Source organism: Amblyomma americanum, chromosome 4, assembly GCF_052857255.1.
Source record: "Amblyomma americanum isolate KBUSLIRL-KWMA chromosome 4, ASM5285725v1, whole genome shotgun sequence".
NCBI classification, from domain to species: Eukaryota; Metazoa; Arthropoda; class Arachnida; order Ixodida; family Ixodidae; genus Amblyomma; species Amblyomma americanum.
In genome coordinates, this window is record NC_135500.1 from 202,336,924 (window position 1) to 202,363,564 (window position 26,641).

Below are 26,641 nucleotides of genomic sequence, written 5' to 3' on the forward strand. Positions count from 1 at the left end.
CGGCCGCGTTTCGATGGAGGCGAAATGCAAAGGCGCCCGTGTGCTGTACGTCCGATGTCAGTGCACGTTTAAGCTAGATCCCCAGGTGGTCGATCGAAATTATTCCGGAAACCTCCACAACGGCACCGGTTTCTTCTGTCAGTCACGTACGGCTCAGTTCAGGTGTCCACCGAGATGCGAGACAGATACTGCACCATTTCCGTTCCCCCAAAACCAATTTCCTTCCCAACGTGCACTGATTTCGCGCAGTATACACGGGCGTTACGCCTCCATCGAAACGTCCGCGGCCGCCGCGGTCGGGTTCGAAACAGGTACTCCGTATCAGTAGCCGAGCACCTTACCACTGAGCCACCGCGACGGACTCTCCACCACTACCCACGACCAAGATAGGCACCCTAGACCAAGACAGTTGCCAGCGCCGCCTTTCGGCACTGGCAACGAGGCACGATATTTAATCTCTAGATACGAGCGCACCCGCCGCATTGTCTCCGTGGTTAGGGCGCTCGACTACTCTACTGATCCGGATTGGCCGGGTTCGAACCCGATCGCGGCGGCTGCGTTTTTATGGAGGCAAAACGCTAAGGCGCCCGAGTGCTGTGCGATGTCAGTGCACGTTAAAGATCCCCAGGTGGTCGAAATTATTCCGGAGCCCTCCACTACGGCACCTCTTCTTTCACTCCCTCCTTTATCCCTTCCCTTGCGGCGCGGTTCAGGTGTCCAATGATATATATGAGACCAATACTGCGCCATTTCCTGTCCCCAAAAACCAATTATTATTAGACGAGCGCCACCTCGAGCGCCACCTCTCGGGAGTGACAGCACTGCGCGTTAGCACCTAGGGTGCCTCTATGGCGAGCGGACATCCAGGCACCCCAGGCGAGCATCTAAAGCGGTGTCTCGTGCCGAGAGGGGTGGTGGAATGCTATTTCTGTGGTAATAAAGTTCTTTCCTCCTCCTCCTTCTCCGCCGCGACGCCCATTGGCTGCACTTAAGTGGTCAGTTTGCTCCATAAATGGTTCACGCTGGCTCGTGCAGTATATTAACTCTATTTACTCGTGCCTCACATCGTTTGCGCCTTTGAGTTTCTTACTATTCACTATATATGGCCTGCGGAAACAGCCGCATGCTGCAAAGCTAGCACACTCTATGATAGGGTACGAGGGGGCAGGATGATGGGGGTTGAGTTTCTGGCCTCAAATCTCAGTCGAAACACAACCCTTTCTTCTGTAAGGCAAAATCCAAGAAACGCGGCATGCCGCTATCTTCCTCGTAGTTTGGCTTGATAAAATTCACGTGGGAATGGGTAATATATGGCTGCGCAAATTAGACTTGCAAGTCCACTTTGTCAGCCGTCCGCAGGCAGACCTCTCTGTTGATGGTTAATGCTGATCTTCCTTGCATTGCTGGCGATGTGAAGCACAACTCCTACACTTCGCTTAGAACACCTCTAAAGCTGCAGCTGAAGACGCACTAACAGCACCAAATTTCGTGAAGCTGCTCACCTCACAGCACCGATCTGCAGCAGAGGCACCACATTAAGGATATTTTCCATTGGATTCTTTTGACAGTAGCATTAAGGAATGAAAGATTGACTGATAGGAATTTTCAGAAGCAATTCTTGGCCTGGGTGTAAACACCCATTAACTTCGTAAAATCACCTCATTAAATACGAAATCTAACATTAAGAAGCTGCCAAAACCAGCTTCTATAGGCGGCTAAAGGAACATACTTGCCCCAGCATGCATTACGAATAAAAAGACCGAACAACAAGCTTTTAAGCTTCCACGACAGACGGCAACATACCCTCACAATATCGGCACCTTGAAAGTCTGCCCAGCTAGGAAGTCAAGAGCTCTTTTGCGGCTTAACTCAAAGGCCGCCTTGAAATCTCCGGTTTCTCACAAAGGATAAAAAACCTTTGCCAAGGGCATACGCAGAACTTATAGCAGGGGGGGGGGGGGGGTCACCCGATGGCCTGGGATGGGGGAGGTGGTATGTTAGCATCAAAAAGGCACTCTTTGTGGTATAAGATACGCACCGAAACAAAAATTAGAAACAAATTAGTATTAGGCTTGGAGAACATACATTGGATTTTATTAATGAACAAAGAATTAAACTTAGCAAGCAAAATGCAAAAAGCTACTACCACTTCGTGAAGAAGAATGGTCAGTCTCGCTGTGTGCAGGTTCTCGACTCATGCGAACTGATGACCAGTACACAGTACAACATGTTCACTAGCATGTAACTGCAGTCCGGCACTCTTCCTTGAACAGCAGCTGTAGACGTCTCGGGTTTTTCGGGGCAAATTGCGTGATGACATGGGTGATGAAGTCATCCCTGTGCTTAATTACACGCTCTCGATGCACACTCATCATACAAAGGCTGTCCAGCCTGTCATTTGTCATTGTTGAGCGCAGCCAGGTTTTTCACTCTGCTTACTATACTGAAGGAGCGTTCAACAGTGCAAGTGGTTACTGGCAAGGCCACCTGAATGGCTTTTCCAAAAGTGGGGAAGAATGCCTAGGCCTCAAGCAGAAATTTGGAGTACGTTATTTCTGATGATTCCAGTTCTGCTTCTCCACATCTCATACCACGAGATACCCTCTTCCTTGAAGTTTTCGATACAGTAAAAGCTTTGGAGTTCTTCAGCGTGGGCAACAAACTCAACACAGCTCAAATATTTCATTTTTGCTGGATGCAGCTGGAGAAGTCTCTTCGCACAGCTTTCAGAAAAGCGGCAAGCCAAACAGGCAGTGAGAGAGTCCAAGTAGTGCACATATATTGCCACGCGATAGTATGCCTCCGGCGACTGAATAGGCTTGACGAGAGGCTTGCCATGGTAAAGATATCAATACATTTAAGTGATTGGCTGCTTCACTTGCTGTGTTCGTGGTGTCAGAGAACTGCTCTCTTTTTTCTTTCGAATTTCAGAGACCTCGCTCAAATCCACTCGTTGAATGGGCTGGTTTGGGATAGGCTCTCAGCTGTTTTGGTGGAATTCCACAGAAGTAGGAATACCGAATGTTGGTGAAACCAAGCACATTTTTTTTCGTAGGAGCGGTCTCCCGCGACATGCCAGTTGACGGTGAAGTGCTAATTAGTCTTTGTGGGCATCAACGCAACCCGAATGAAAGCAGGAAGAGTCCGCTGGTTAATTCCTAAAACTGGAGGTCTACGCTCTTTCACAACGTGCACTTTTACGCTGAGAGTGGTTTGGCTGGTGTTGTTCTAGCATATCCATGGTTTTGTATTTTTTAAGGTTGGCTCTAAGTGACCAGATTCAATCGTTATAACCAATAATTGCTATGACAGCATTGTTATAAGCAGTTTATTTTAACATAGAACACATAATGAAGCTGACGGTGCTGCAGTTGTTCATTGTTATATCCGGTATATTGTTCTAACCGGTATTGCTATAAGTGGGTTTGACTGTATATGTGACACCAACAGAATTCTGTTAACATACAATTGCAACTGCATATTGGTTACCACAATGTGACGAGTCTTCTGTGGACCAACCCCGATGATAGCTTCGTCAGCAGCAGTGTCTAAATCAGTGTGTAACGTGCAAAGTTGGCCTGCAATCCTTAAAGGTGTTTCATAGAGATATGTGGGACCTAAGTGTGCTAATCAAGCTGTGTAGTCGTTTTCTGCTAGTGCATATAAAATATCCAAAATTCCAGGGGGGGTGGGGGGGGGCAGCCACTTCCCCTCGCCTCCCATTCTGGACACCCATGTCCGCCCATGCTCTTGATTGTGCAGCCTCGATAAAGCAAGACGGCAATAAAAGCGCTAAAGGAAAAACCTCGATCGGAATATCGGAATACATACATGAGTCAGAACGGTTGGTTCGTACCAGAGTATTCTTAAACACTTGGAGCCGGCTACTCCTGACCAGCTCGCCGTAAATCGAATTTCTGCAACTGAACTTAAGCATTTTTGAAATGAAGACCTTGTCTCATGATATATACATATTTTTTACTTTGCGGCCAATGCTCCCTTCAGTTCAGTAGCCCTCACCTCTTTAACATTTCAAGATGGAAGTTATATGGGAATGTTCATTGCAACATGCAACACCTTGTTTAGGCGAAGCGACAGGTTTTGTTGAGGAGTCTATTATAGCATAGCGGAAGCTCTACTCCTCCCATGCAAAAACCTCAAGATGATGACGCTCCGAAGAATTACGGAATGACCAAGTAGCGGAGCGGGGGTGTGGCTGTGACGTAATACCATGTGACTCGACGCGCCTCGGGGCTGCTGCGGCGCGCAGAGCCGGCAGTGTTTAAACCGCAACGCCACCGCCTAGCTGACGCATTGCATGGGGCCGTTCCGCTCCCCAGTACTCTTGCTAACTCACACTACCTAAAACCTATAGTGAACTAGAATATATTACAGTGGCATGACCGGGAAAAGCACACCTGGCTATCCGGTGGCCCGTTACGCTCTGGAAAGCATTTACAAGTGCTGCTGCTCTTTGTCGTAGTTAATCTTTTTCCACGGTTGGGATCTTCTAGCCACGCCAACGCCGAGTTTTCCGCCAAATTGTTCCTTTAACACTATCGAATTAATAACCCCCACACTTCATCTCACAAGTTGTTTGCAGCGCTGTTAAGGGTAGAGCTATCTTGTCCAATTAAGACCAAGGAAGACAATAGTCCCTCTAATATTTGAGCGATGTTGCTACTATTTTTCACACAGTTATTACAGAAACTGAGAAGGTAGTTAAGAATGGTTTTTTAAAGTACAGCAAGCATTTCATTCCCTGGTTAAACTAGCACCGTGAAGGCTTGCTGCGAAGTAGTGTGCCGCCATTCATAAACATGGCGTCCACCGAGTTGGCCCAGTTATTTATACCATAGCCGAGTCTCCTGCATGCAGCAGGTGGATACTGGTGCTCTTTCCTACCCAGGGATAAAGCCACCAGTCGCGAATTGAGGTGAGCGGAGGAGCACATTTTGCAAATTTTTTGTACTCCTGTTGTAACATGCACTTCACAACCACGACGAAGACGCATGAAGAACCTTTCTGCATGTCAGACACGATTAATCACACAGCAGCTTCTACCAGTGCCTAGCACGGCTCCCAGACACTAGCGGTGTTTAAACGAATGCAACGGAAGCACATCACATAGACTCTGCACAGCATCGCCTTCATGAAACTGCACAATTCGCAAAGTTAGCGCACCACAATGAAGGTGCTGCACAGAGAGCTCCAGCTCCAATCGGCACTTTCAAGTTCATGTAAACTAGTAAGTGCACTACAGTTAATGACCACAGAAATGGTTTCTCTCTAATCAAGATTGGAGTTCTTGCCATACAATGATTAAGGTGTAAATAATGCGATTCTTTATTTCAGCTGCATAAACCAAGGCTGGACCGGTTCATAGTCATTCGACACGTACTTCCAATAGGTCAGATGATATTGCATGGCTTCAAATGACTGATCTTGATGGCCGCAGTCAATGGCAGCGCGGGTGAAATTAACGTCCAGCTAACGTAAGCACTTAGGAGAGCAGAAAGTTGGGCTAGTTGGTTGATATGCATACTGAAGAAGTTGGTGCGGAACTACGAGGACAAGCGCTCGTCTTTGTTTGTCTCGCTTGTCCTCGTTGTTCCGCGCCAACTTCTTCAGTATGCATAACATAAGCACCACTGCTCCCCTCCCCTCCCCCGGTCATCTTGTGATGACCGCGATCTGATGCACGCTGCAACCCCAAGATGGCACAGCAGCGGTATAAAGTTTTCAGAGTGCAGAACCTGCATCCGGGTGGAATGTTCCTTTGTGGCCATGTGACTGTGTGTGTAGTGCAGCGACTACTACTCTCTCTCTGAGTGCATGCATGCGTGCATGTGAGTGTGTGTAGCAGCAACATTATGTGTGTTAACAGCAGTATGGAAGAGTTCAAAGACAAGAATGTGTAAACTGTTGTGATAATTGTGATACATGTGTGAACGTGAACAAAGAGCAGTGACTGTGTGTGATGAGAAAGTGCTAAAGGGAGCCAATACTTCATACTCTTAAATATAGAGCTTAAGTGTCCCTCTAATTAAAAAAAAAAAAATCCAGGTAATAAACAAGTGTTATGTTCCATAGCGCAGCCACAAAACAAGGGACAAACACATACCACACATACCCACTAGCCCAAACCATCACCTTGTTAATAAACAAGGGGTGCGCAAATTAAGCTTTCGAAACAAACATCCAGTGCTTGTTCTAAATGCTGTTTTTATTAAAAGCTTCGCACAAGTTCTTTGTACACAACATACAGCCATAGCAATCAGCATGTTATTACACATTTCATCCCAAACTAATGAAGCCTGTTGCCTCAACATATTCTCAACTATCAGAGATGTCGGCTTTTAAATATGTTTGCAAAATTACATTTCTCATTCAGCTATTTTACACTCTTAGCGAAACAACAACCAACAAACATGATTCTGTAAAGATGGCATATCCCTAAAAAATTCAGTGACAGGTGAGCAAGCTCTTATATGTAACATGATATTCAAATTCCCTTTCAGACCAAGTCAATGTGCAAAAAAAAAATGGACAAAGGAACAAGTCTCGTACATACCTTTAAAAAAATCTGGTCAAGAAAAAAAAACCACAGATTGTATAGCATCAGGCACTAGGCTCCTAGACATGAAAAGAAATTTGTGAATAAAAGCAACAACAGAAAAACCACAGCTTCCTCTCTGCTTCCCACAAAATTGCAAAATTTGCTTATGCGTATTTAGTGAAACTGATCCAGAATTGAGTCTAAACATTTATAGAAAACCCAAGTGCTCACATCCCAATGCATGCCTTCACAAAAGACCCCAGGCTAACATGACTTGCTACATGTATTTGACATGCTGCTTGCGAAGCATACTAGGACAATAAAAAATTGATGACAAAAATTTACAGAACGTACAAAAGAAGAATGAAAGTCTCACTGGACACTATCAGATGGTAATCAGCCAGCCATGAACCTGGCTGTTTAGCAAGTTACATGATACTGCAACACAAGACAAATTAAAAATGCATTAAAAATATAATTAAGTGTATTCATGCGAAATTGGTGGCCGGCCAAGAGACACTCAGCTTGAATCATCAGCCAAAATCGAATTCTGCGTAAACGTGCGAGCAAGCAACTCAAAATCTCCAATCGAGTAGTCATCAGGCATTGACAGCCGTTCAATGTTGCGGCACGCTGAATGTGCTATGTTGTCCAGGGCACCTGACTCAGCGCTGGTGATCAGCTGGAGCACCAAAGATGTCTTCTTGGCTATCTCAGCCTGGCACAGCCTGCAGATTGCATACCAATGAGATAAATCAGCGAGTTTTCATGTGATGTGCTCTTTGGTTCAAAACAAATTAATGCCCCAAATTTAAGGCAGTATAAAATGGCATCGCAATTGTTGCCATAAGAGAGATGCGCAAATTCCAAACTGTACCTTTTACACATTACAAAAAATGTTTACGAATTCTCGTGTACAAAAACGAGATTGGTAGCAAAATAGGTTATATGGCTGAAAAGGGGGCGTGGCCTGGACATCACAATCAAAATTCTGCTGGCACATTTGGTAAAATGTCTTGGCACTATGCTGCAAAAACCCTAGAAGCACCAAATAAAGCCACTCTCACCATTTACAAATCAAGTGCGCTACATAAAATACAACGTGAACGGTAAAACGAAACACATGTAAGCAAGCGCTCGTGTTCCGAGCCTCTGAGACACAGTCTCGCTATGAGAACTGAAATCCCATCATTCCTTGTTGTTGTCTAACTCACCACTGGTACTCTAAAAAAAAAAAAAAGACTGCATCAGAGCCAACTAAAGTGCTTGGTGTAGTTTTATGCCTTTGAGAAGTGTGCGCCGAAAAGGTTGCATGATCGCTGATCGGGGACTACGTCCGGTCAAAGTGTTTTGTTGTTTACGTCACCTCCTCACGTTAAAAAACGAAAAAACAAAACTGGAACCAAATAGATGGTGTTATAGAAGCCAACTAGATGGTGCAGCTAGTCCAGGAGTGCTGATTTGAATTTTTGGCGGCAGGTTTAAAACGTTGGTCATATATGACCGATGGCCTATGGCATGGCAGTGAAAGCGTTAAACCACTGAGGTGGAGCATTCAGCATATAAGGGTAGGGACTTGAGGGGCTCGGTATATGCACCACTTGCATGCGTGCTCAGCACCACCCTGTTTTAGGTGTCGGAAAGTTGCACCCAGCTCCAATGTCCTCATGCTGACTCCCTCCCGTGCTTGTGCTGCCACATTTGATCAGCAAATTTTATGCGCGGAAGAGAAGAGAGGCTGCGGTAGCTAGCCAGGTCAATGACTCGTGGAAGTCATAGAAGCCACAGTGCGTGTATGGTGCAAGCGCAGATACCTGGCAGGCACAGATCCGAGTACCGTGCTTGTGCCTGCTGTGAGAATGCGTAGATTGGCTCCAGCATATGAGCGAGTGCGCAGGCGTGTGGTCTGGATGCCAAGGATGTGAGTGTTCATAGTGTCGAAGAAGCTGCATGTGCACTACGATGCCATTCCGTAAAGGTTATGTTGGACCATAACACCCAAAGCAAGTGTTCCAGAAACGTTATTCAATTGAGATGAATACTCCGAAATTTTGAATACCAAATATTCAGATCAAATCGATAATCAAATATATATCATACTACTGAACTGAAAATTCAAAATTCTCGAATACTCACACAAGCCTAGTCAAAACACAATAACCCAGACATAAATAAACACAGTGCCTAAGCAAACTCTTTTCAAAGTCACTTACTACAAACTGGAAATGATCAAGCCTGACCCAAAAGTGTGCACTTAGCAGCTTTTTTATTCATCTTTACAGCAATATGCATAGTGCTCTCTTTCTCAAGTAATATGCAGTTATGACTCCACGGTGCCACAGCCAATCTGCAAGCAGCAAAGTAGGCATCGAGTCGCCTCTTGCATTGCACTGATGTGTTACCCAAGTGCCACTATGAGCAATGGTGAAGTAGTGTAAGTTAATATTAGAATTTCAAGACAGCAGTGCCCATCAACTGAAACACAGTCTGCTAGCACTGCGCAAGTCGTACTCAGAAAAAACAGAAACAATGTGAATGAAGCGTGAGAATCTAACCTGTCTCTTGGAGTCTTGCAGGTGAGGCAGGAGACTGTGCCGCAGAGAGAGAGAACGGCTGGCCGGATGGCTTCCAAGTCATATGCACTGAGGTCACCCTGAGAAAAAAAGAAAAGAAAAACCCTTTAACTACCCCATCAAGCATTCAAAGTGAAGTTGCAAAAAAGTCTCGCAGCAGAAAGGTACTTGTTCTCTCAAACCAGCAGGCAGCTCTATGTGCATTTCACGGCAAAGCCCTACCCTACTCGGTCGGCCTTAAATGCCGCACTCACAGCCTTGAGCCCACGACCAATAACCCTTTGGTGGATGCCTGGTCACATGTCCATTCCCAGCAATAAGCTTGCTTACCAGCACGCTGTCCACGAATATCACATGCACCAGAAGTTAGACTTACCACAGCACACAACCCTACCAATGCGTGAAGCTCGCATCCTTTGCCAAATACAATTTGATCTCCTTCAAACACCAGACAAACTTTATTTGTGCCAGTACGATTCCACATCCCAGTGCTCCAGCTGTTCACACACATATGCAAATATTGACCACTGCCTTACAAAATGCCAAACAGCCTTCCAACCCACCCTCAATGTGGCCCAACTGCCTCACCTCGTCTCCTCGGCCCAGGACATGCTAAGCACTTGACCTAAAGGCTGCTTAACAGAGGTGTCGCATCACCACCATTATGGTTCCACTTCTTGCAACCAGGTCTGCTGCATTCGCCTCCAGTGACCAGATGTGGCCAGACTGGCTCTGAGCCACCTAATGCACATGCACTGTTGTTGAGTTGTGGAAGTGTGAAGTGCGACTCCACTCCCCAGCACACTCTTCCGCCACAATGACTGGCTGGTATCCTCGCCTTGGCTGTGGAGTCTTCCCATTCAGATTTCTCCACATCCCCTGCACCACGCCCGTCCATGGCTATGCTGAAATGGCTATGTCCATGAGCATAGCCATTTTAAACCTCTAAGTTGGTCCTCTTTTAGTGCACTTGCACAAGATGCCTTGCTAGCAAATAAGCTGTCCCGCCTGCCTGTGAAGCCTGAGGAGCAAGCAGGTGGCCCACCAACTACGTAGGTCAAGTGACTTTGTAGCCTGCCCGACCTGCTCACCAAGCCAGGAGGCAGTTAAATTGATGATTGGTTGCGAGAGTTTCTTCATAATCGCTCTTCCCGATACCCTCCAAGAATCACTTGATGATGCTTTCGCATGCCACTAGTCGTGTAAACACAACACCAGATTCTGAGCGGTGCCGCGGCCGTGTTATGCAATGGTGGTGCAGCACTAAAATTTAAAAATTGTTTTCTCGCCGAAAACAAAAAAGGCTCTGATAAAAATCGCCGAGAAAAACTACACTGAAACTATAACTATCAATCAGTACACATTTTATATTTCTGCTAGGAACACCTCTGTTTGAAGATTATGACCGAAAAAACGACAAGCACCCTTTTGTCATTTCAACATTCTTTCTCTGAAATGTGTTCCACTGTATTATAGTTTAAACTTTTTCATAACATGGTACATGTTATACAGAGGAACTGAACAATTTTATATTGCTCATGAATAATGCATAAGGTTTTTGAGAAAAATAGCAAAACTGTGCATTCTTGGCTAAAATGAGAACTAAAACAACGCAAAAATTTTGTACTGAAAACAGCGCTGTAAATGCCTGTATTGCAAAGGTAACGAAGCCACGACTACTTGTCAAAGGCTTGCAGCAAAGAACACCCTTTTGACATAAAAATCCAATAATGCTGTAGCATTTTCATCCCCTGATATTCAGTTAATTATCTAACTTACAAATAACAACTCACTGCATCTATCTGCCAATTATGCGTCCTTTCAAATCAAGCTAAATGATTCAAAGCATGTAAGTCCTAAATGCTAAGATAAGAATATCAAGGCAATGGTACTGACCTGTGTGGCTTTCCTGATGGTGTCGCACACACTGAGGAAGTCATGGAAAACCTTTCCACCAATGTTCCAATTCTGGACACTGCCACAGTTTTCAGCAAGGGGCCGCAAAAGATCTGCCAATTCATCGAGCTTATCTGCACATGGACACAAAAGAGCAATAAGCACACGCATATATCAGTTTGAGCCCATTGCCTTTGTAGCAAGCAGCAAACATACAACACATGCGACAAGACATCTCAATTAGGGGTGAGCCAATATGAAATATTTGTTTGCAAAGCAAATACAAATAATTAGGAGTGCGCGCATATTGAAGTTTTCTAGTTAGAATCGAATAAGAATATGAAGAAAAAATGGCTTCAAATACGAATATCTGTTAAGCAAGAAAAAAATATTTCAGAAAAAGATGAATAGGCAAATGCCATTGCCCTTATTTTTTTTGAAATAGTGTAGGTCTTTTCAACTGAAACAAACGAAAGCTAGACTGACTCAACACCATATACAAAAAAAAACATGGTGTGCACAGAAAAGTATACTACTTGATTGAACAGCAAAATAGTATGCAACCTGTAATGCGGTCAAGCAAAATGAAATCCACGAAATGACACATGACTGGCAGCTAAAACAAACATGATGGCTAGTAAAACCTTTTTCATTCAGATTTCAAGGGATGGGAAGAAATGCCCAATTATTCTAAGGTATATTAATAAAATTTCCCTACACCCCTGAAAAAAAAAAATGCCGAAAATGCGAAAATGTGGCATAGACTTATAGAAGGCCCCACCACACAAACACTAAAAAGCCCGTGACGAGTGTGCAGTTTTGGCGTGCTGGGAGAACAACGTGCATGTAAGCGAGGGGAGTGCACAATGGCTTCGGAACAGCGAGACTGCTTTTAAAAAGAAAAAAAAATAAGTTGCCAGCGACGCGCCAGTTGGCGTCCAAAAGTGGAGCGGAGCTGGGTTCAGACGATGAGCGGATGCGTGGGCCTACAGCTGCCGTCACCACGGGCGAGCAGTGAAGCTCAGAAACCGAACTATGCAGACGATTATTTTTTGGCCTACTGACAGGCTATCGTTGTCACGCCTACCATCAAATATATTTAAGAGGTGTGTGGACTACAATACATGATGCAATGGGTGGGATTTTTACACGATCGCTTGCACTGCTGTAACATGTCGACTCCCTCCTTCAGGAGCCTCGTGCAACGTTCCAAAAGTGGGCTTTCCCGTATAGCACAGTTGACCAAAACGAGACGAGATGGCGGAGCTCACTCTAGGAAAGTTATGAAGGAGACAAGTCAAATGCTATGGGTGTGGGTGCTACGTATGCAGCACATTGAGGAAGGATTAAAGAAAAACAGCGCGCTTTCTTGTTGCGATTGTTCGACACGGGTGGTCCGCCACCTTGTTCACATCAGGTGTCATGTGGGAAACCCCACTTGCGGAATTTTGCACTAGGTCAAGCCTAGCATCGTCTGAATGCGACCGGTCCATCCGATAAATGCCACAGAAAATTGCACCAGAGGATGGTGGTCGCCACAAAACAACCGCAAGACTGCATGCGTGCTGCAGCTTCACCCGCTCTGCAATCCTTGTTTCCGTGCAGACAGAGTGTTTGCATACTGTCCGTTCGCTTTTTCTGGCGACGCCTTTATAGCCAGTCGCCGATCACTTCAAGGCACAACAAAATGACATGCCACGTTGTGTTTCACTTCGTTTTCCAACCCACGGGCACACAGCAGTTGTGCTGCGGTGGCTCACGAAAGCCGTGAACGCACTGGTTGTAAGGCCTAGAATTATACCGCATGGGCGCTTTTGCAGCATGCTGGCAGTTGACCTTAAGAATAAAGAGCAACTTTAGAAAAGCTGCGATGTTTGCCAGCAAGTTTAAATGAGTAGCAAATTCCCAAATGCATTTAGAAGGTTCGAATACTTTGAACTGTAAAAGTGCAATGCAAATTGAATCAAACAACAAATGCTATTCGTAAACTATTCGGAATTTCAAATATTCACACACTCCTATAACCTTAATACATACAGCAATGGTTATAATGGTTTCAAATCTTTTGCTGCAGTAAGGAGAGTAAGCCTTTATTGAAGAGTGGTGTCAGAGAAAACTTGAGCAGGTGAAAGACTAATATGCCTTGTGTGTAGTAATGAATAATGTCATTGTTGAAAATCATGCCACCTATGTGCCTCGACTGCTCTTGGTGTGTCCTGGAGACTTATCCATGATAGCAAGTGAAAACTCTCCGCTCCTGGTGTTTCACTTCGGTGCTGCCTTAAAATTAGCTCCTGGTTTCTGTGTCCTATCTAGACAGCAGAATGTGCTCACTACTTCCACAATATGATCACGGATGCTGTGGTGTGACCCCTACAAGTACTGTACTCAGTCTGTACTGGTGACTGGTAAGAAATGACAACCTGACAGGTGCGCTTCAACACACAGTCAAGAACCAAGCATTCTCGCACTGTTTGTTATAGCAGAGAATTTGTCCCAGCCAAGTTCAAGTCAAAAGGAGCCAACTGTAATTAAAAAAAGCAAGCATGCATTATACCATCAATGATGGCGTCAGTTGCAAGGTGATGGACAATGGTATCGTGAGCTTCATTCCAAAGCTCGCCCTTCAGAAGGAACACTGCTCTGTCGTTGTAGTTCCCCTCCGCACTAGCACGGATGGCCTGCAGTGAGTGACAAAAAGAATGATCATTATAAATTGCTGTAGTAGATGTATCACACACAAGTGAAATCAGATGAATTAACAGTCACAAAGATGACGCATGACAAAACATGCAAGACACTGCTACCTTTAAAGGAACCACTGCCATTAAGTGCCGTTGAAGGGACAAATTCACAATGGCCTACGATTCATTACCACGACCCAATGAAAAAGGACCTACTTTAACTAAAAATGGAGGTTTTATAAGCTAGGAAAGGCCAAATAATGAAATAAATGTATTGCAGCCACAGACCATTTTCACAAGCAAACTGCAATAACATGAAGTGTAATGGATCTCTGAGGTCAGACCACACCGCCACCCACTTACAGCCAGTGGTCACGGAGTCCCAAATGTTTGCGATGTCGTCCAAATAATAATTCCATTCCATTCGTCTTTGCTGAACCATTTTAGCATTTTCAACTCCAAATTTATCATCATAAATGTGTCTTTTGCTGGAAGCACCAACAGAGCCACAATAAGACAATCAAATTTTGGTAAGAACAAAAATTGGATGAATTGTTCTCAGTGGTCCTTCATTAAAGTCTTCTTCATGCAAATAAATGTACCATTGCACTCAATATGGCATGCAACATGCTCGAAAAGAGCCGATTGAGGTTTCTGCTTTATAGTAAATCAGTGTGATTTCACACACAACACCCAATTCGCACAAATATTCAGTGTACTTTGTTCTACCAACTGCATCAATTTCCAGCACCACTGGGCTTGTACTCCTTCAGAAACTGAGCTCCTATCACACCTGGTATGTTGAATCTCATATTGAGCGCGACAGTACACATAGTCTAGTGCACAGTGCCAAGCGACACAGCATAGAAAAGCTTGACTTGGGACGTGCTGACACAAACACTACTGAATGAGAAGTTAACAAAAAGAAGGAAGAATGATACAAGATTACGAACTTTTTGGAATACAATAGATCAGGCCTGTGCGAAATTTTGGATTTTACTGAGGAAACGTCCCGCCCCTCAAAGGAACATGCACAATCTGTTGCAAAAGTCTACACTTGACCACACCATCATAACACCGTGGTGGACTGTAAAATGGTTTGCTTGCTATGAAACTTGCCTTGTGTTCAGCACCATGCTAATTAACAAGAATATAGCAACAGGGGAAGATGGATGTGTATGATTGTGTGGAATGAAAAGAATGAGAAAACAACTGAGAACAGTACAAAGAGGTACACCTTTTTAAAGAGACTAACAGGCAGTGTGTGAATGGGAAAGAAGTCACAGGGGTGAGCTGACATCACAGGTTTACCACATCACAAGACACTGCCATTTCTGCCAACCAAAAACCTAAAACATGGCACAGAAAAAGGCAAATTACAAGGTGCTCTAATAAAAGCAACGCATAAAAGCAAAACTACGAACCTGAAGCCATGGATATTTTTTGCGCGTTTAATTTTGCTCCTTTCTAGTAAAACAGTATAGCCACATGTTTGCATGCGAACTGAAAGAACAACATGGAATGAGAACTAGTCTGAACTACTGTTTCGAATGCTCTTTTTCTTTTCACAGTCTCTTGCAAGATATATTTGCTTAAGAGATACAAGGGAGCCCAGAACACAGAGTAGGAAAGAGACGAAACACAGACCTTGGCCTTGTAGACCCAGGCTGGGGGCACATGCAACTTGCTGCACACAAAGCTCTCGTCCTTTGTCAGGGCTGTCTCAGGGTCTGAGCCTTCACGTGAACCAGAGGCATGTCGCGTGAGCAACTCAGTCACAGCCTTGCGACGACCCTCGGCGTCTTCCAGGTGCAGCAGCACAAACACAGCCCAGCGCCAGAGTCCCCATGACTCAAGCTGCGCAGCAAAGCCCGTGTGCAGGGTCTCAGCTGCTGTTTGTGACAGGTGGCTGAAGCCAAAGGCCTGCACGAGCTTGTGCAGAAGCCAGCTGGAAGAAAAAACACAGCCTATCTAGACCATCGTCGAGAAGCTGCCTCGCAGCATGCAGGCTGCTTAGCTCTACCCGCCTCCCCACCCTGACATCGACCGAGCTCATTCGCACAGATTGCGAGGTGACGCTGATCCGCCTTTCTGGAGCCATTAATGAATATCGTGAGGTCGTCATTGTAAAGATGAGCCTCCGGGCCGTAAGCCCATAATTTTGGTGTCTGTCTTCTAAAGGCCTCTTACCACACAGCTCAGAGTGGACAAATATGAATGGCTTCAACAACTGATTGCAACCGATCACCACAGTCCAGTTATTGTTGGCGGTGACTTCAATGTCAAAAACGCTCTCTGGGGTCACTCCACTGAGTCGCCAGTGACTCAACGCAATCTGGTGTAATGAAAGTGAAATTAAGAAGCATTGCGTTTGATATCACTGTTGTATTCCTATTGCTAATCACAAACTCTAATCTCCTCATAGCTTTGATGAGGTTGGGAGTAAACAAATTTTCGTTCTCACTGAGAAGTCCTGTGCTCACATCATACAATTCACTTCTCAAGACTTGTGATTAACTAGAGGTCAGTGAAGATCGAAATTTTGGTCGCAAGATGAATACGAATAATAAAATATTGGTGCAAATTGAATAGAATGTTTTCAATTAATTTATAATATTAGTACAAACATCTTTCCATCAGGTTTTGTGAATATTCGAAGTGAATAGCAATATTTGAAAAACTGGAATAGGTATTTCTTAAGTATTTTGGTGTTTGAGAATTCAGGAAAATAAGCAGCTGAAGGTTGCAGTCGATGGTCTTATGCATGCTTAGGGACTTCAGTGTGATCCCACAGCTGCAAATGTCGACGCCACATCCACAAACTCATCGTTCGACAGCTGTACGGTTCGGCACACAAACTATTCACTTGCCTTCAATACTATTCAAACAACATAACTATTTGCTTCGAACCGAAAACTATCATCACATGCATACTTTTCCACAAAACGCATCTATAAAAATAAACAAAGATACTGCAAATAAATTTTGTTTTCACCTACTGTCAACATAATTTACTATACCTTTAACACCCAGCAGACATTAAATAAGCGAGGGGGAATCAAGGGCAGTAAAAGCTCATTAACTTGACCCTTGTTAATTCGGAATTCCAGACAAACCTAACTCACAGCTCATTCCCAGCCAACGACCTTGTTAAGTCTACGGTGCCGTATGTTCGTTAATTCGCGCCCAGGTATGACCAGTATGGCGAGAGATCGTTGAAATAGCCCTAATAAAAACCTGAATCCCATGCTAAGTAGCTCACCTACGCACCTCTCACAGCAGCATACAACAGCGGACGTGACAAAGAATGTATGACCCAGTCTCCTAGAACAGTCCAACAGCTTAGTTTAGGTTTCATTTTTCTGAGCTTCATGCCAGCCTGTGGCCACGGCAGCTCGACCAGCCAGCATCAGCGAAGAACCAACCAACTTTTGTGGGTTTCACAGGACTTCATATCCAGTGTTGAAACCCAAACACTGTCACAAACTGACGCTGCAACAATGATACCATGTCGTTAGGTGCGCCTCTGCTTGAGCTGTGATATACGCGTGGGATGGCTTTGAGTCCGACGCCTGTTACATGTTTGTTTCTTGTCCTCTGTGGCCGTAGATACGCGTTTTAGATTCTAACTAGCGAAAATTGAGAGCAATGTCGTGAAACAACCCCAGCACTGCACGCGTGCCACACTTTCTACATAAGTTGGACCGCTTCCACCCGCGCTGTGTTTTTTACTACAGCGATTTATTACGAGCGGATCGCTGCCAGTTAGGTTTACAGCCACCAGTTGACTACGCTGTGGCATGATGCAGTGGTGTTCCGCGTGGTGCTGCACTTCGTTTTCAGACCCAAGAGCCTGCAGTGGCCGTGCCGTGGTGGCCGTCAATGGCCGTCAGGGCAAGTGATTTTATGAAAGGCCTAGCTAGCATCATGAGCGCACAGGTTTTTTCTGCATGGCAGTCAATTTTTTAAGGAAAGCTCAAGTTAACTGATGTGAAGAATACATGACGCTGCTGTTTGGAAATGCCGCAATGTTTCGACGCAAGTTTAAATAAACAATAAAGTTGTAATCTCAGATTGCTTACAAGGTTCGAATAGTTGGAATAGTGAAAGTGTGGTGTGAAGGGAACTGCAGAGTAAAAAACTAAAAACTATTCACAAACCATTCGAGCTTTCAAATAGCAGATGCACACCCCTAGATTTAACATGTTCCGAAATCACATACAAAAAAATATGCAATCCAGCTTCTGAAACTACAAAAACAATTTCATACTGCACTAGAACTCCCTGATGATGTTAATAGTGTATCTATGGCATAAATATAGGGCACCTGCTATTCAAGTGGACCTGCACTATCACATTAGGTGACTGGAAGACCGAAGACCTAATGCCTGGAAAGCACTGCTGCTGCGTCACCATCATCATCCCGGTTGGGTCCACTGTAGGACAAAGGCATCTCGTACTGACTACTAATTAACCCTGTTCCATACGAGGAATGACCATTCTATTCTCACAAACTTCATAATCTCATGACATTTATACTAACTTTCAAGGTCTTCATTTCATCTCGCTACATGATCCTCTGCTTCACCCTGCAATGCTTGCCTTCCCTTGGAATCCACTCCACTGCCTTTCTCTGAATTACCATATTTACTAGCGTATAACCTGCATATAACCTGCACCCCTTTCTTCGAACTCCACGAAAAAAAAAAGAAAAAACTTCGCGTATAACGCGCACGTTTACATGAAAAAAAAAAGAAAAAAAAACAAAGAAAAAACAAATGAGCGCTAGAAAGATACAACTGCACACTCAGTGATCATTTCGTTTTCAGAACATTTATTCAAACGACCACCACATCATCAATGGCTATCCGATTCTCAAACGTCGTCGCTCTCAATGCTGCCATCCGAGGCTTTATCGCCACTCTCAAAGACGTAGTCGACCCTGGAACCATCCAAGCTGTTACTGATCGCACGTTTTTTAAAGCTTTTACGCACCAAGTTGGCTGGTATCACTTTCCACGCATCCACGTTCAACTGGCACAGCAATGAAATATCGGGCCTTCGCAAGCGTCCCGTAAATTTGAGAGGGGGTAAAGGCCGTCGGCCATCCAGTGAGCATACAGCCGCTTCACCTGTGCCTTGAACGACTTGTTCAGGCACATGTCTAGTGGCTGTACGATGGACGTCATGCCGCCAGGTATTATAACGAGGTTGGTGCCGGTCTCGGCGAGGCCAGTTTTCACCGCATCCGTGCAGTGGCCTCGGAAGGAATCCAGTACGAGCATCGACACCATGGCCTCGGAAGGAATCCAGTACAAGCATCGACCGGTGTGCCAGCAAGGCACTAAGAATAAACAGACTATGAATGTGGATTTGGCTGTGCTTTTCGTTGGCCCCTTATCGGCTTGACAAACGTCTATGATGATGGGGATGGCATCGCTCTGAAGGCCCACCCCCCCTTCCCAACGAAAAAATTTGCAGATAACCCACACCCCCCACTTTTTAAACGCATTTTCTCACATTTTGGTGCGGGTTATATGCGAGAGTAAATACGGTACATTCCCCGACCACTTCCATTTCCTCTTTTTGATTTTAGATAGGATATCCACCTTCTTAACCCATTCTGCTCTCTTTAATATGTTTTTGTAATCTCGAGCCTCTTTGCTATCCTACAAGTTTCTGTCCCATGGGTGGGAATTGGTAAGATGCAACTATTATGTACTTTCCTTTCGAGGGACACTGGTAAGCTTCCAAATTTGAGCATGAGGCTGTGCATAAGCAACACTTCTGATGCACAGCCAGAAGTGAGCAGTCAAGCAGCCTTTGCAAAGGAGAGGATTACCTGATCCTGAAGTCCAGCTGGGAAGGCACAGAGGAAACTGGAGCCAGCAGCCTGTCCAGCCGTTGGGACCGATCACAGTAAAGCTTGAGCAGCAGGTAGCACGTGTCCAGGGGGGCCTCGGGGTCCAGTGCATATGGCTCATCACCCCCGTCATCCTCATGGCACGGTGGGTACGGTGGTCGGGCATAGGGACGCAGGGGCTGGTCACTCTGCCCATGCGTGACCAATGGGATACAATGAGCAAATAGTGACCTCACCGAACTGGTACAGTGTCCCTGCCGTGATCTTTGCAGCATTATATTAAGAGTAGTCATCTATTCTCCGTACAGGTAGTCAATGACTTTAATAGCTACTTCTCCAATGTTGGTGAATCTCTTGCAAACCAGTTCTCTTTTCAGTCCGCCTCTACTACCCTACCCAGAGTTGTCCACACCGATTTTAATTTAAATGCAGTCACTGTCGAGGAAATTACATCTGTAATAAGCGCACTGCCAGTTAATAAAGCGGCTGGGCACGACAGTATTCAGACTGCAGTTTTAAAGCATAATATCGACATTCTGTCCAACATACTATGCCATATATTTAACCATGCTATAGAGACTAGTTGCTACCCAAACATTCTAAAAATCGCGAAAGTTGTGCCTATTTATAAATCTGGAGACGAAAACAACCCAAGTAGCTATCGTCCAATATCTGTACTAAGCATTCTAAATACTCTTTTTGAGAAACTAATTGCCATTCAACTAAAAATATTCCTTAGTCAGTATAACATCATCTGTCACCAGCAGCACGGTTTCGTCCCAAACAGGTCGACCTCTACAGCCGTTCTAACGCTTTCCCAGTTGATAAATTCAGCTCTTAATAAAAACGAAATCGCAATTGGTATATTTTTAGACCTGAAGAAGGCGTTCGACACTGTATCACATCCAATATTACTGAGGAAACTAGCCGCCTATGGGATTGTTGATGACACACTGCAATTTTTCACCAGTTACTTATCAGGTCGACAACAGAAAGTGGTAATTAACAACCTTGAATCTACATATAGCTATATAAAATGCGGAGTACCCCAAGGATCTGTCCTGGGGCCTCTACTGTTTTCCATCTATATAAATGATCTTCCAGGTTCAGTCTCGCTTTCGCAGGTTCTCATGTATGCAGACGACACGGCCCTCATATTCACAGGTAAATCGGTTTCTGCGATGCAAGACGACATGAGGCAGGATTTAATGACTGTTTCCAACTGGTTCAGTAACAATAGATTAACATTGAACGTTGCGAAAACTAAATATGTCGTCTTCCATACAAGAAGAAGAAACGTTGAATTTAACCATATTAGGATTTCCTTGAACAATTGTATAATCGAATCAGTTCCTTCATTTAAATATCTTGGTGTTATCTTTGACAATAACCTTAACTGGAAGAATCAAGTGAACAGCGTTTGTAATAAAGCTGCGTTTGGTTGCTACGTCCTTATTAAGGCTAGACAATACTTTCCTCGCAACATATTACGAAGCTTGTACTTCTCATTCGTTCATTGTCATATGAGTTATTGCTGCGAATCATGGGGCCACACATACTCAACTTATCTCACACCTCTGCAACGGTTACAGAAGCGAGCACTAAGGATTATAACATATTCTCCATTGCATCATCCAAGTAACAATCTGTTTGAAGAAGTTCGAGTACTAACATTTTCCGCCCTACGCGACTATAAAATCTCCCTTCTAGTAAACTGCATGTTAACAACTAACTCTCCACTCCCGATGAGCTTATTCACTTTGCCTGTTCGCAACACAAGACATGCTGCTAATGGTAATTTTAATCTTCCGATCCATCACAACACATACGGTGAGAGATTAATCGAGTTCATTGGGACGAAAGTCTGGAATACATTGCCATTGGAAATAAAGCTTGCCAGAAATTTTAAACTATCTTCTAAATTATATTTCTTGCATAATTAAGTAATCATGTGATTTCCTTTTTGTGTTTCTGTGTTTCTTAAAATGCCGGTGTATGTATACCTTCCTTGTACGTTTGCCAAAATGCCTTGTTTTTGCATGCGATCGGACACTGGATGCTTTTGCTGTGTTAATTCGCTGTTTTCATTTTTTTCACTTTACATATTTATGTGGTTGCCTAAATGCCTAAATGACTTGATTTGTATTGGACCGGACACTAGCCATGTAGGCTATCGGTCCAAATATTTTGTACAATTTTTTTGTGAATTATGAAATAAAGCTTCCTTTGAAATAAAGCTTCCTTTGATTGATTGAACATTTTATAGTGATTGTTAAAAGCATGTAGTAAAGCTAAGCCTAAGAGACAAGGAATCTGGACGTGCCAAACACAAGTGCACAATGGAGCACACTTATCAGCTGGCTGGTCCCAACATGCATGTGCCAAGAAAACAGCACAGCTGGCATGAAACATTTCCATGCCAATGCCACTATGCGATACAGAAGCAAAAATACACGTTGTGGTTAGCGTGCGCTTGTAAAAAAGTTAAAAATATTTTAGTAGCAGTGTGCAAATAAAGAGAAGCAACATCAGAGCCGCCAGCTGAGGCTGCATATGTAGTAATATCAAGCCTTAACTACAGCTCTGACGCATTCAAATGAGAAAAACCTTACAAATGTGATGCACTGCACATGAATGCAGTTTTTATTGTACAGAGACTATGCAGCTGTCATGTCGAGCTCTCCTTAGTCAAAACAAATGTGTTGCTTCATCATGACTAGCCTAAGGGCACTTTTGTAGCAAATGAATTGCCATGGCTTCGCCCACAACTTCAGCCAATCAGTGCACCCAGGAGACCAATGCCTCAAGAGATTAAGAATGAACTTCAGCCCTGTATAATGTATGGGCCTGAGAAATGAAATCCCATCCAAAGCAAGCAAGAAAATGTTTATGTTCTTACTTCGAAAGCAGCCTTATAAGCAGCCACAGCATCGCTTATGCTGCCAGTTGGTGAGCAGCGGTACCTGCAATGAACAAAGCCGACAGTGAAAAAAACTGAAAGGGACATTTAAGCGCTGTCTGATCAGTTAGACGCGATAGTGTTAATGGGTTAATGTCCATATATGTGTAATTGGCCATTCTCGACTTAACATTCGTAGATCCTTGGGAGTCCTCATACCACTGTGGTGCAGCGGTTAAGCGATGCGCCACTGCACTGCAACGGCAGGTGCTGCCACCGGTGGGACTTGTGGGACCCAGGTTGGCCTTGCCGAACAAACACTTATGACCAATAATTAATCTAACTTCCACTTGCCATGGTGGGCAGTTTGTGATGATGTCATAAGGCCATGTGGTTAGGTGGCCCACCTGCTATGTAAGTTTCTTCTCTGGAGATTTTTCGTAAATTTTTCACTCATGCGCTGACGACACCGAGTTTTCTCCGACACAGGACCCTTAACGCTATTGCGTTAAAATGACTACCAACAAGAGCAAGCACACCATAAGACAAAGAAGTGTTAACGATTTGCACTATAAAATAGGACTAATAAACAATTAGTACAACAATCCAAACATAATTTTATTCTGTTTAAATCCTCTCTGCACTAATCACTGGCTCAAACACCTTGCACTTCGATCACCAGGATCTGACAGCTGACACAGCTGACAGTAAGGATCTAATCAAATGGAAGCCAAAACAAGAGAAGAAGCTGGCATATTATACAGGTTGGTACTGAACAACTGCATTAAAAAATATTTCTGTGTAAAGCTACACTGACCACTTCTAAACTGGGACTACAGTATCCATAGTCTTAGCTTACACAGCAACTTTTCTTCATCTTAACTTTCGGACAAGACATCAACCCAATAAAATGTCATGTTTTCCATACTATTATTAAGCTCAACTCCCTAAAGAGGTATAATCAAGATTAAGGGCCCACAGCAAGTATGGTGAAAGGCAGATATGGGGCAGGCCAATTACTCTGCTTCAACTGCATCTCACTAGGCAACTTTCTACATTCGTGTGTGCAGTCAGTGCTCACCAGAGGTGCAGTGCCAGCGCCCTCTTCCAGTCGAGGCCAGCACAGCAGTTAATGGTCAAGTTGTGGTCAGAAGTGGGCCAAACCATGAGTCCAGACAGCAAGGCATAGACACGGAGCCGTTCTGGATTCATATATCGGTCATGCTGCAATGATCAGGACAAGCAATTACAAGATATTCTCTCAGAAGCAGCACAACTATCACGGTCCATCCTTCACCTAAGGGGAGGAAAGTAAGGCTGTGTGAGCATTCAAACGCTTTGAATATTGAAGTGAATAATGAAGTATTTGATTCGGGCTTCGAAGGGATTAGCGATATGCGGAAAACTAATGTTTTCAAAGTATTTCGAAGTTTAAGATTGGGGGCAAAAGTGCCGTTAATTAAGACGACGAAAGTAAACAACCATCAAATTCAATTGGCGACCAAATACCGAGCAGTCAAAAATCTTATGGCCGCTTTGACAATTCATAATTTATGAAAGCTCATAAGTGAAACTTAGCCCTTCGTCATGATGTTTAAAATCATCCAGTACATTTTTCAGTGTAACCTTATTAGAAATGAAGCGCTGCTTGCTCAGAACAATTAAAAAGTTGCCCACATAATGAAAGACTTCAATTTTGTCATTGTTCAACTGATTTTAATGATCATGTAAAGAACGATTGACGAATGATAAAAAAATATTACACAGCACTAGGCCGATGCATGAACCTAGACAAAAGCCTTTCTTCCGCAGATAAACCTGGTTGTCAAATTTGATAAAAGTACTACAAAGACAAAATTCTAAAAGGCAAAAACAGTTTTCAACAGCCATGCCAGCTACAATTTGGAAAGTAACCGGACCATTTTCATCTATGCAATCTTTCAATGAAGCAAACCGTTCAAAATGAAGCACTGCATAAAACAGCTCTTCCGCATCAATACAGAAGGCATAATCTATATTACTGTTACCTTCAAAGAACCGAATGAGGCCAGATGAACTTTTTGTAGGGAACGGGTCAGTTATCTTGAAGCCACTCAAACTGACACAAAGCTGCTACGTGCCACCCTTGTTCATAATAGTACGAAACGGAAGATCCAGTTTATGTGTCTTAAGGCTAAATAAAACGTGCAACGCACCACTTTCAATATTTGTTACCTGCCTTGCGAGCTTCTGAAAATTAAACACATGCACAAATTGGTTGCTTTACTATTGATTTCTGTTTGACCTTGTTTCACAGGCACCAAGTTATTGTTAACAGCCAGTGCAGCTTCTTTATTGTACACGGCTCTTGGCAAGGCAGCAAAGCCTTATCTGCCTGCAGAAGACAAAGCTCAATATCTCATTAGTTGTCTATAGCTCCCGTGTTCGTCTTTTCTTTTGTCCTGTCGTTTGCACTAAATAAGATGAATGTGATGTGAGAACACCAACTAGCCCAACAGTTAATGCTTTTAAAAATGAGCTATAATTTGGGGATAGCAAAAATGAAAAAAAAAAAAAATGTCATATAGCACAATGCGAGGAAGGGAAGCTCATCGAAAGACTTTATTTGCACTGCATTTCACGATTCAGTGATCATCGTTGCTGAGCGTATTGTTGCCCTAAGTTCCATGACAGATATATCTTTCCCTAAGTTCTTTGACGGATATATCTTTCTACAGAAACTCTCCTTCAGTACCGCCGAGTCCATTCAATATCACGCATTTCTTGAAAGTGCAACCAATGAGCTCCTTGGGAATGTTGGTCCAAGTGTGCACAATCCAACTACAAACCATGTCTAGAGAGGCTATTCAGGCATCCAGAGGCAGTACCTACAGGCTTCTCATCCAGTATTACATGTAGCAGTGCTTAAGGCAGTATCTATGCCTTCGGCAGCTATGATTACCGTGTACACTAGAACCCCGCTACAGTAAACTCTGATAAAATGAAGTGAAATTGCGCTCCCACTTTGCCTTCCATTGGTGACTGCACATTTTTTTGTTATATTTCTTTCAAACAAATGGCTCAGCCGCCGCGGTGGCTGAGTGGTTATGGTGCTTGGCTGCTGGCCCGAAAGACGCAGGTTCGATCCCGGCCGCGGCGGTCGAATTTCGATGGAGGCGAAATTCCAGAGGCCCGTGTACTGTGCAATGTCAGTGCACGTTAAAGAACCCCAGGTGGTCGAAATTCCCGGAGCCCTTCACTACGGCGTCTCTCATAGCCTCATTCGCTTTGGGACGTTAAACCCCCATAAAACCATAAACCAAGCTGTAGTAAAGAGCGCCTGGCCGTGGCGACATACTACTTCCCGCGGAATGATGTCGACGCGGCATGCGTGAGGTCAACATTCTGAGGCAAATGAATACCAAACACGATAAAACGGTGTTCTTTGAGATAGCTTCACCACCCAGCTGAAATGATGGGAGGAAAAGCCAACTTCTGGAAGTCCTTGGGGCTGCGAGGCAAAGTGCGTGGCGAGCACAGAAAAAAAAAAAGTAAAGCCGGCTATGGATGCTGAAAGAAGGTGGCATGGGTTGCTGAGAAAGGAAAGACAGTAAAAGTGCAGAGATGAGTAGGGAAGGGAAGAAAAGAGCGAAGTTCGCAGTGCAGGGCAGTGTCAGCAAGAAGCGGAGGTGCAGCAGCACTGTGTGGGTGGTTTTTCCACGCCTAACCGTGTAGCAAACATTTCTTTAGTGCCTCTTAAATGGCACTGAAGCTGTGGAATACAACACCATGTTCACAAAGAGGTTTGGCTTGCACCGCAATTTCTCTTGCATTCAGTTAATTCAAACTTCTTGTCTTGCGCCTATGCTCCCGGCGTGCGAATGAGTGGCAACCATAGTAAGATATGTCCGGTTTCTGGAGCCGCGCACGCTGAAAATTAAACTCCTCCAGCCATCAGACGAAGTCCGAAGGTGGGCAGTGTCAGTCGGAGTCACCCCACTGCCATGTAACTTCATATTCTGAGCTTCGCTATCAGCCCACGACGATAGCAGCTATGCCACGCTCAGCAAGCCAAGCCCAGCTGTGCCCCGGTTCGGAGGCTATCTGGTGCACAGATGGTCTTTTTTTTTTTTCTTTCTAGAAGGCACTTCGCTGTTCAGGTGCAAATTTGCATTCCCCTTGTTTCCA

The 26,641-nt window shown here is 44.3% G+C and overlaps 1 protein-coding gene across 6 annotated transcripts in view; it reads right to left on the reverse strand.

Moving 5' to 3' along the window:
- Positions 1-6,207: 6,207 nt before the first annotated feature.
- The window catches only part of Nup98-96 (nuclear pore complex protein Nup98-96), an 85,296-nt gene continuing 64,862 nt past the window's right edge, over positions 6,208-26,641 (reverse strand). For all 6 annotated transcript variants that reach the window (XM_077662994.1, XM_077662993.1, XM_077662996.1 and 3 more), the window contains 8 exons: positions 23,556-23,698; positions 22,475-22,538; positions 19,555-19,763; positions 15,360-15,660; positions 13,586-13,709; positions 11,029-11,162; positions 9,115-9,212; positions 6,208-7,287 (listed from right to left, as the gene is read on the reverse strand). In XM_077662994.1, coding sequence (XP_077519120.1) covers positions 7,080-7,287; positions 9,115-9,212; positions 11,029-11,162; positions 13,586-13,709; positions 15,360-15,660; positions 19,555-19,763; positions 22,475-22,538; positions 23,556-23,698 — 1,281 coding nt within the window. In that variant the 3' untranslated portion in view covers positions 6,208-7,079. The remainder of the gene's footprint in view (positions 7,288-9,114; positions 9,213-11,028; positions 11,163-13,585; positions 13,710-15,359; positions 15,661-19,554; positions 19,764-22,474; positions 22,539-23,555; positions 23,699-26,641) is intronic.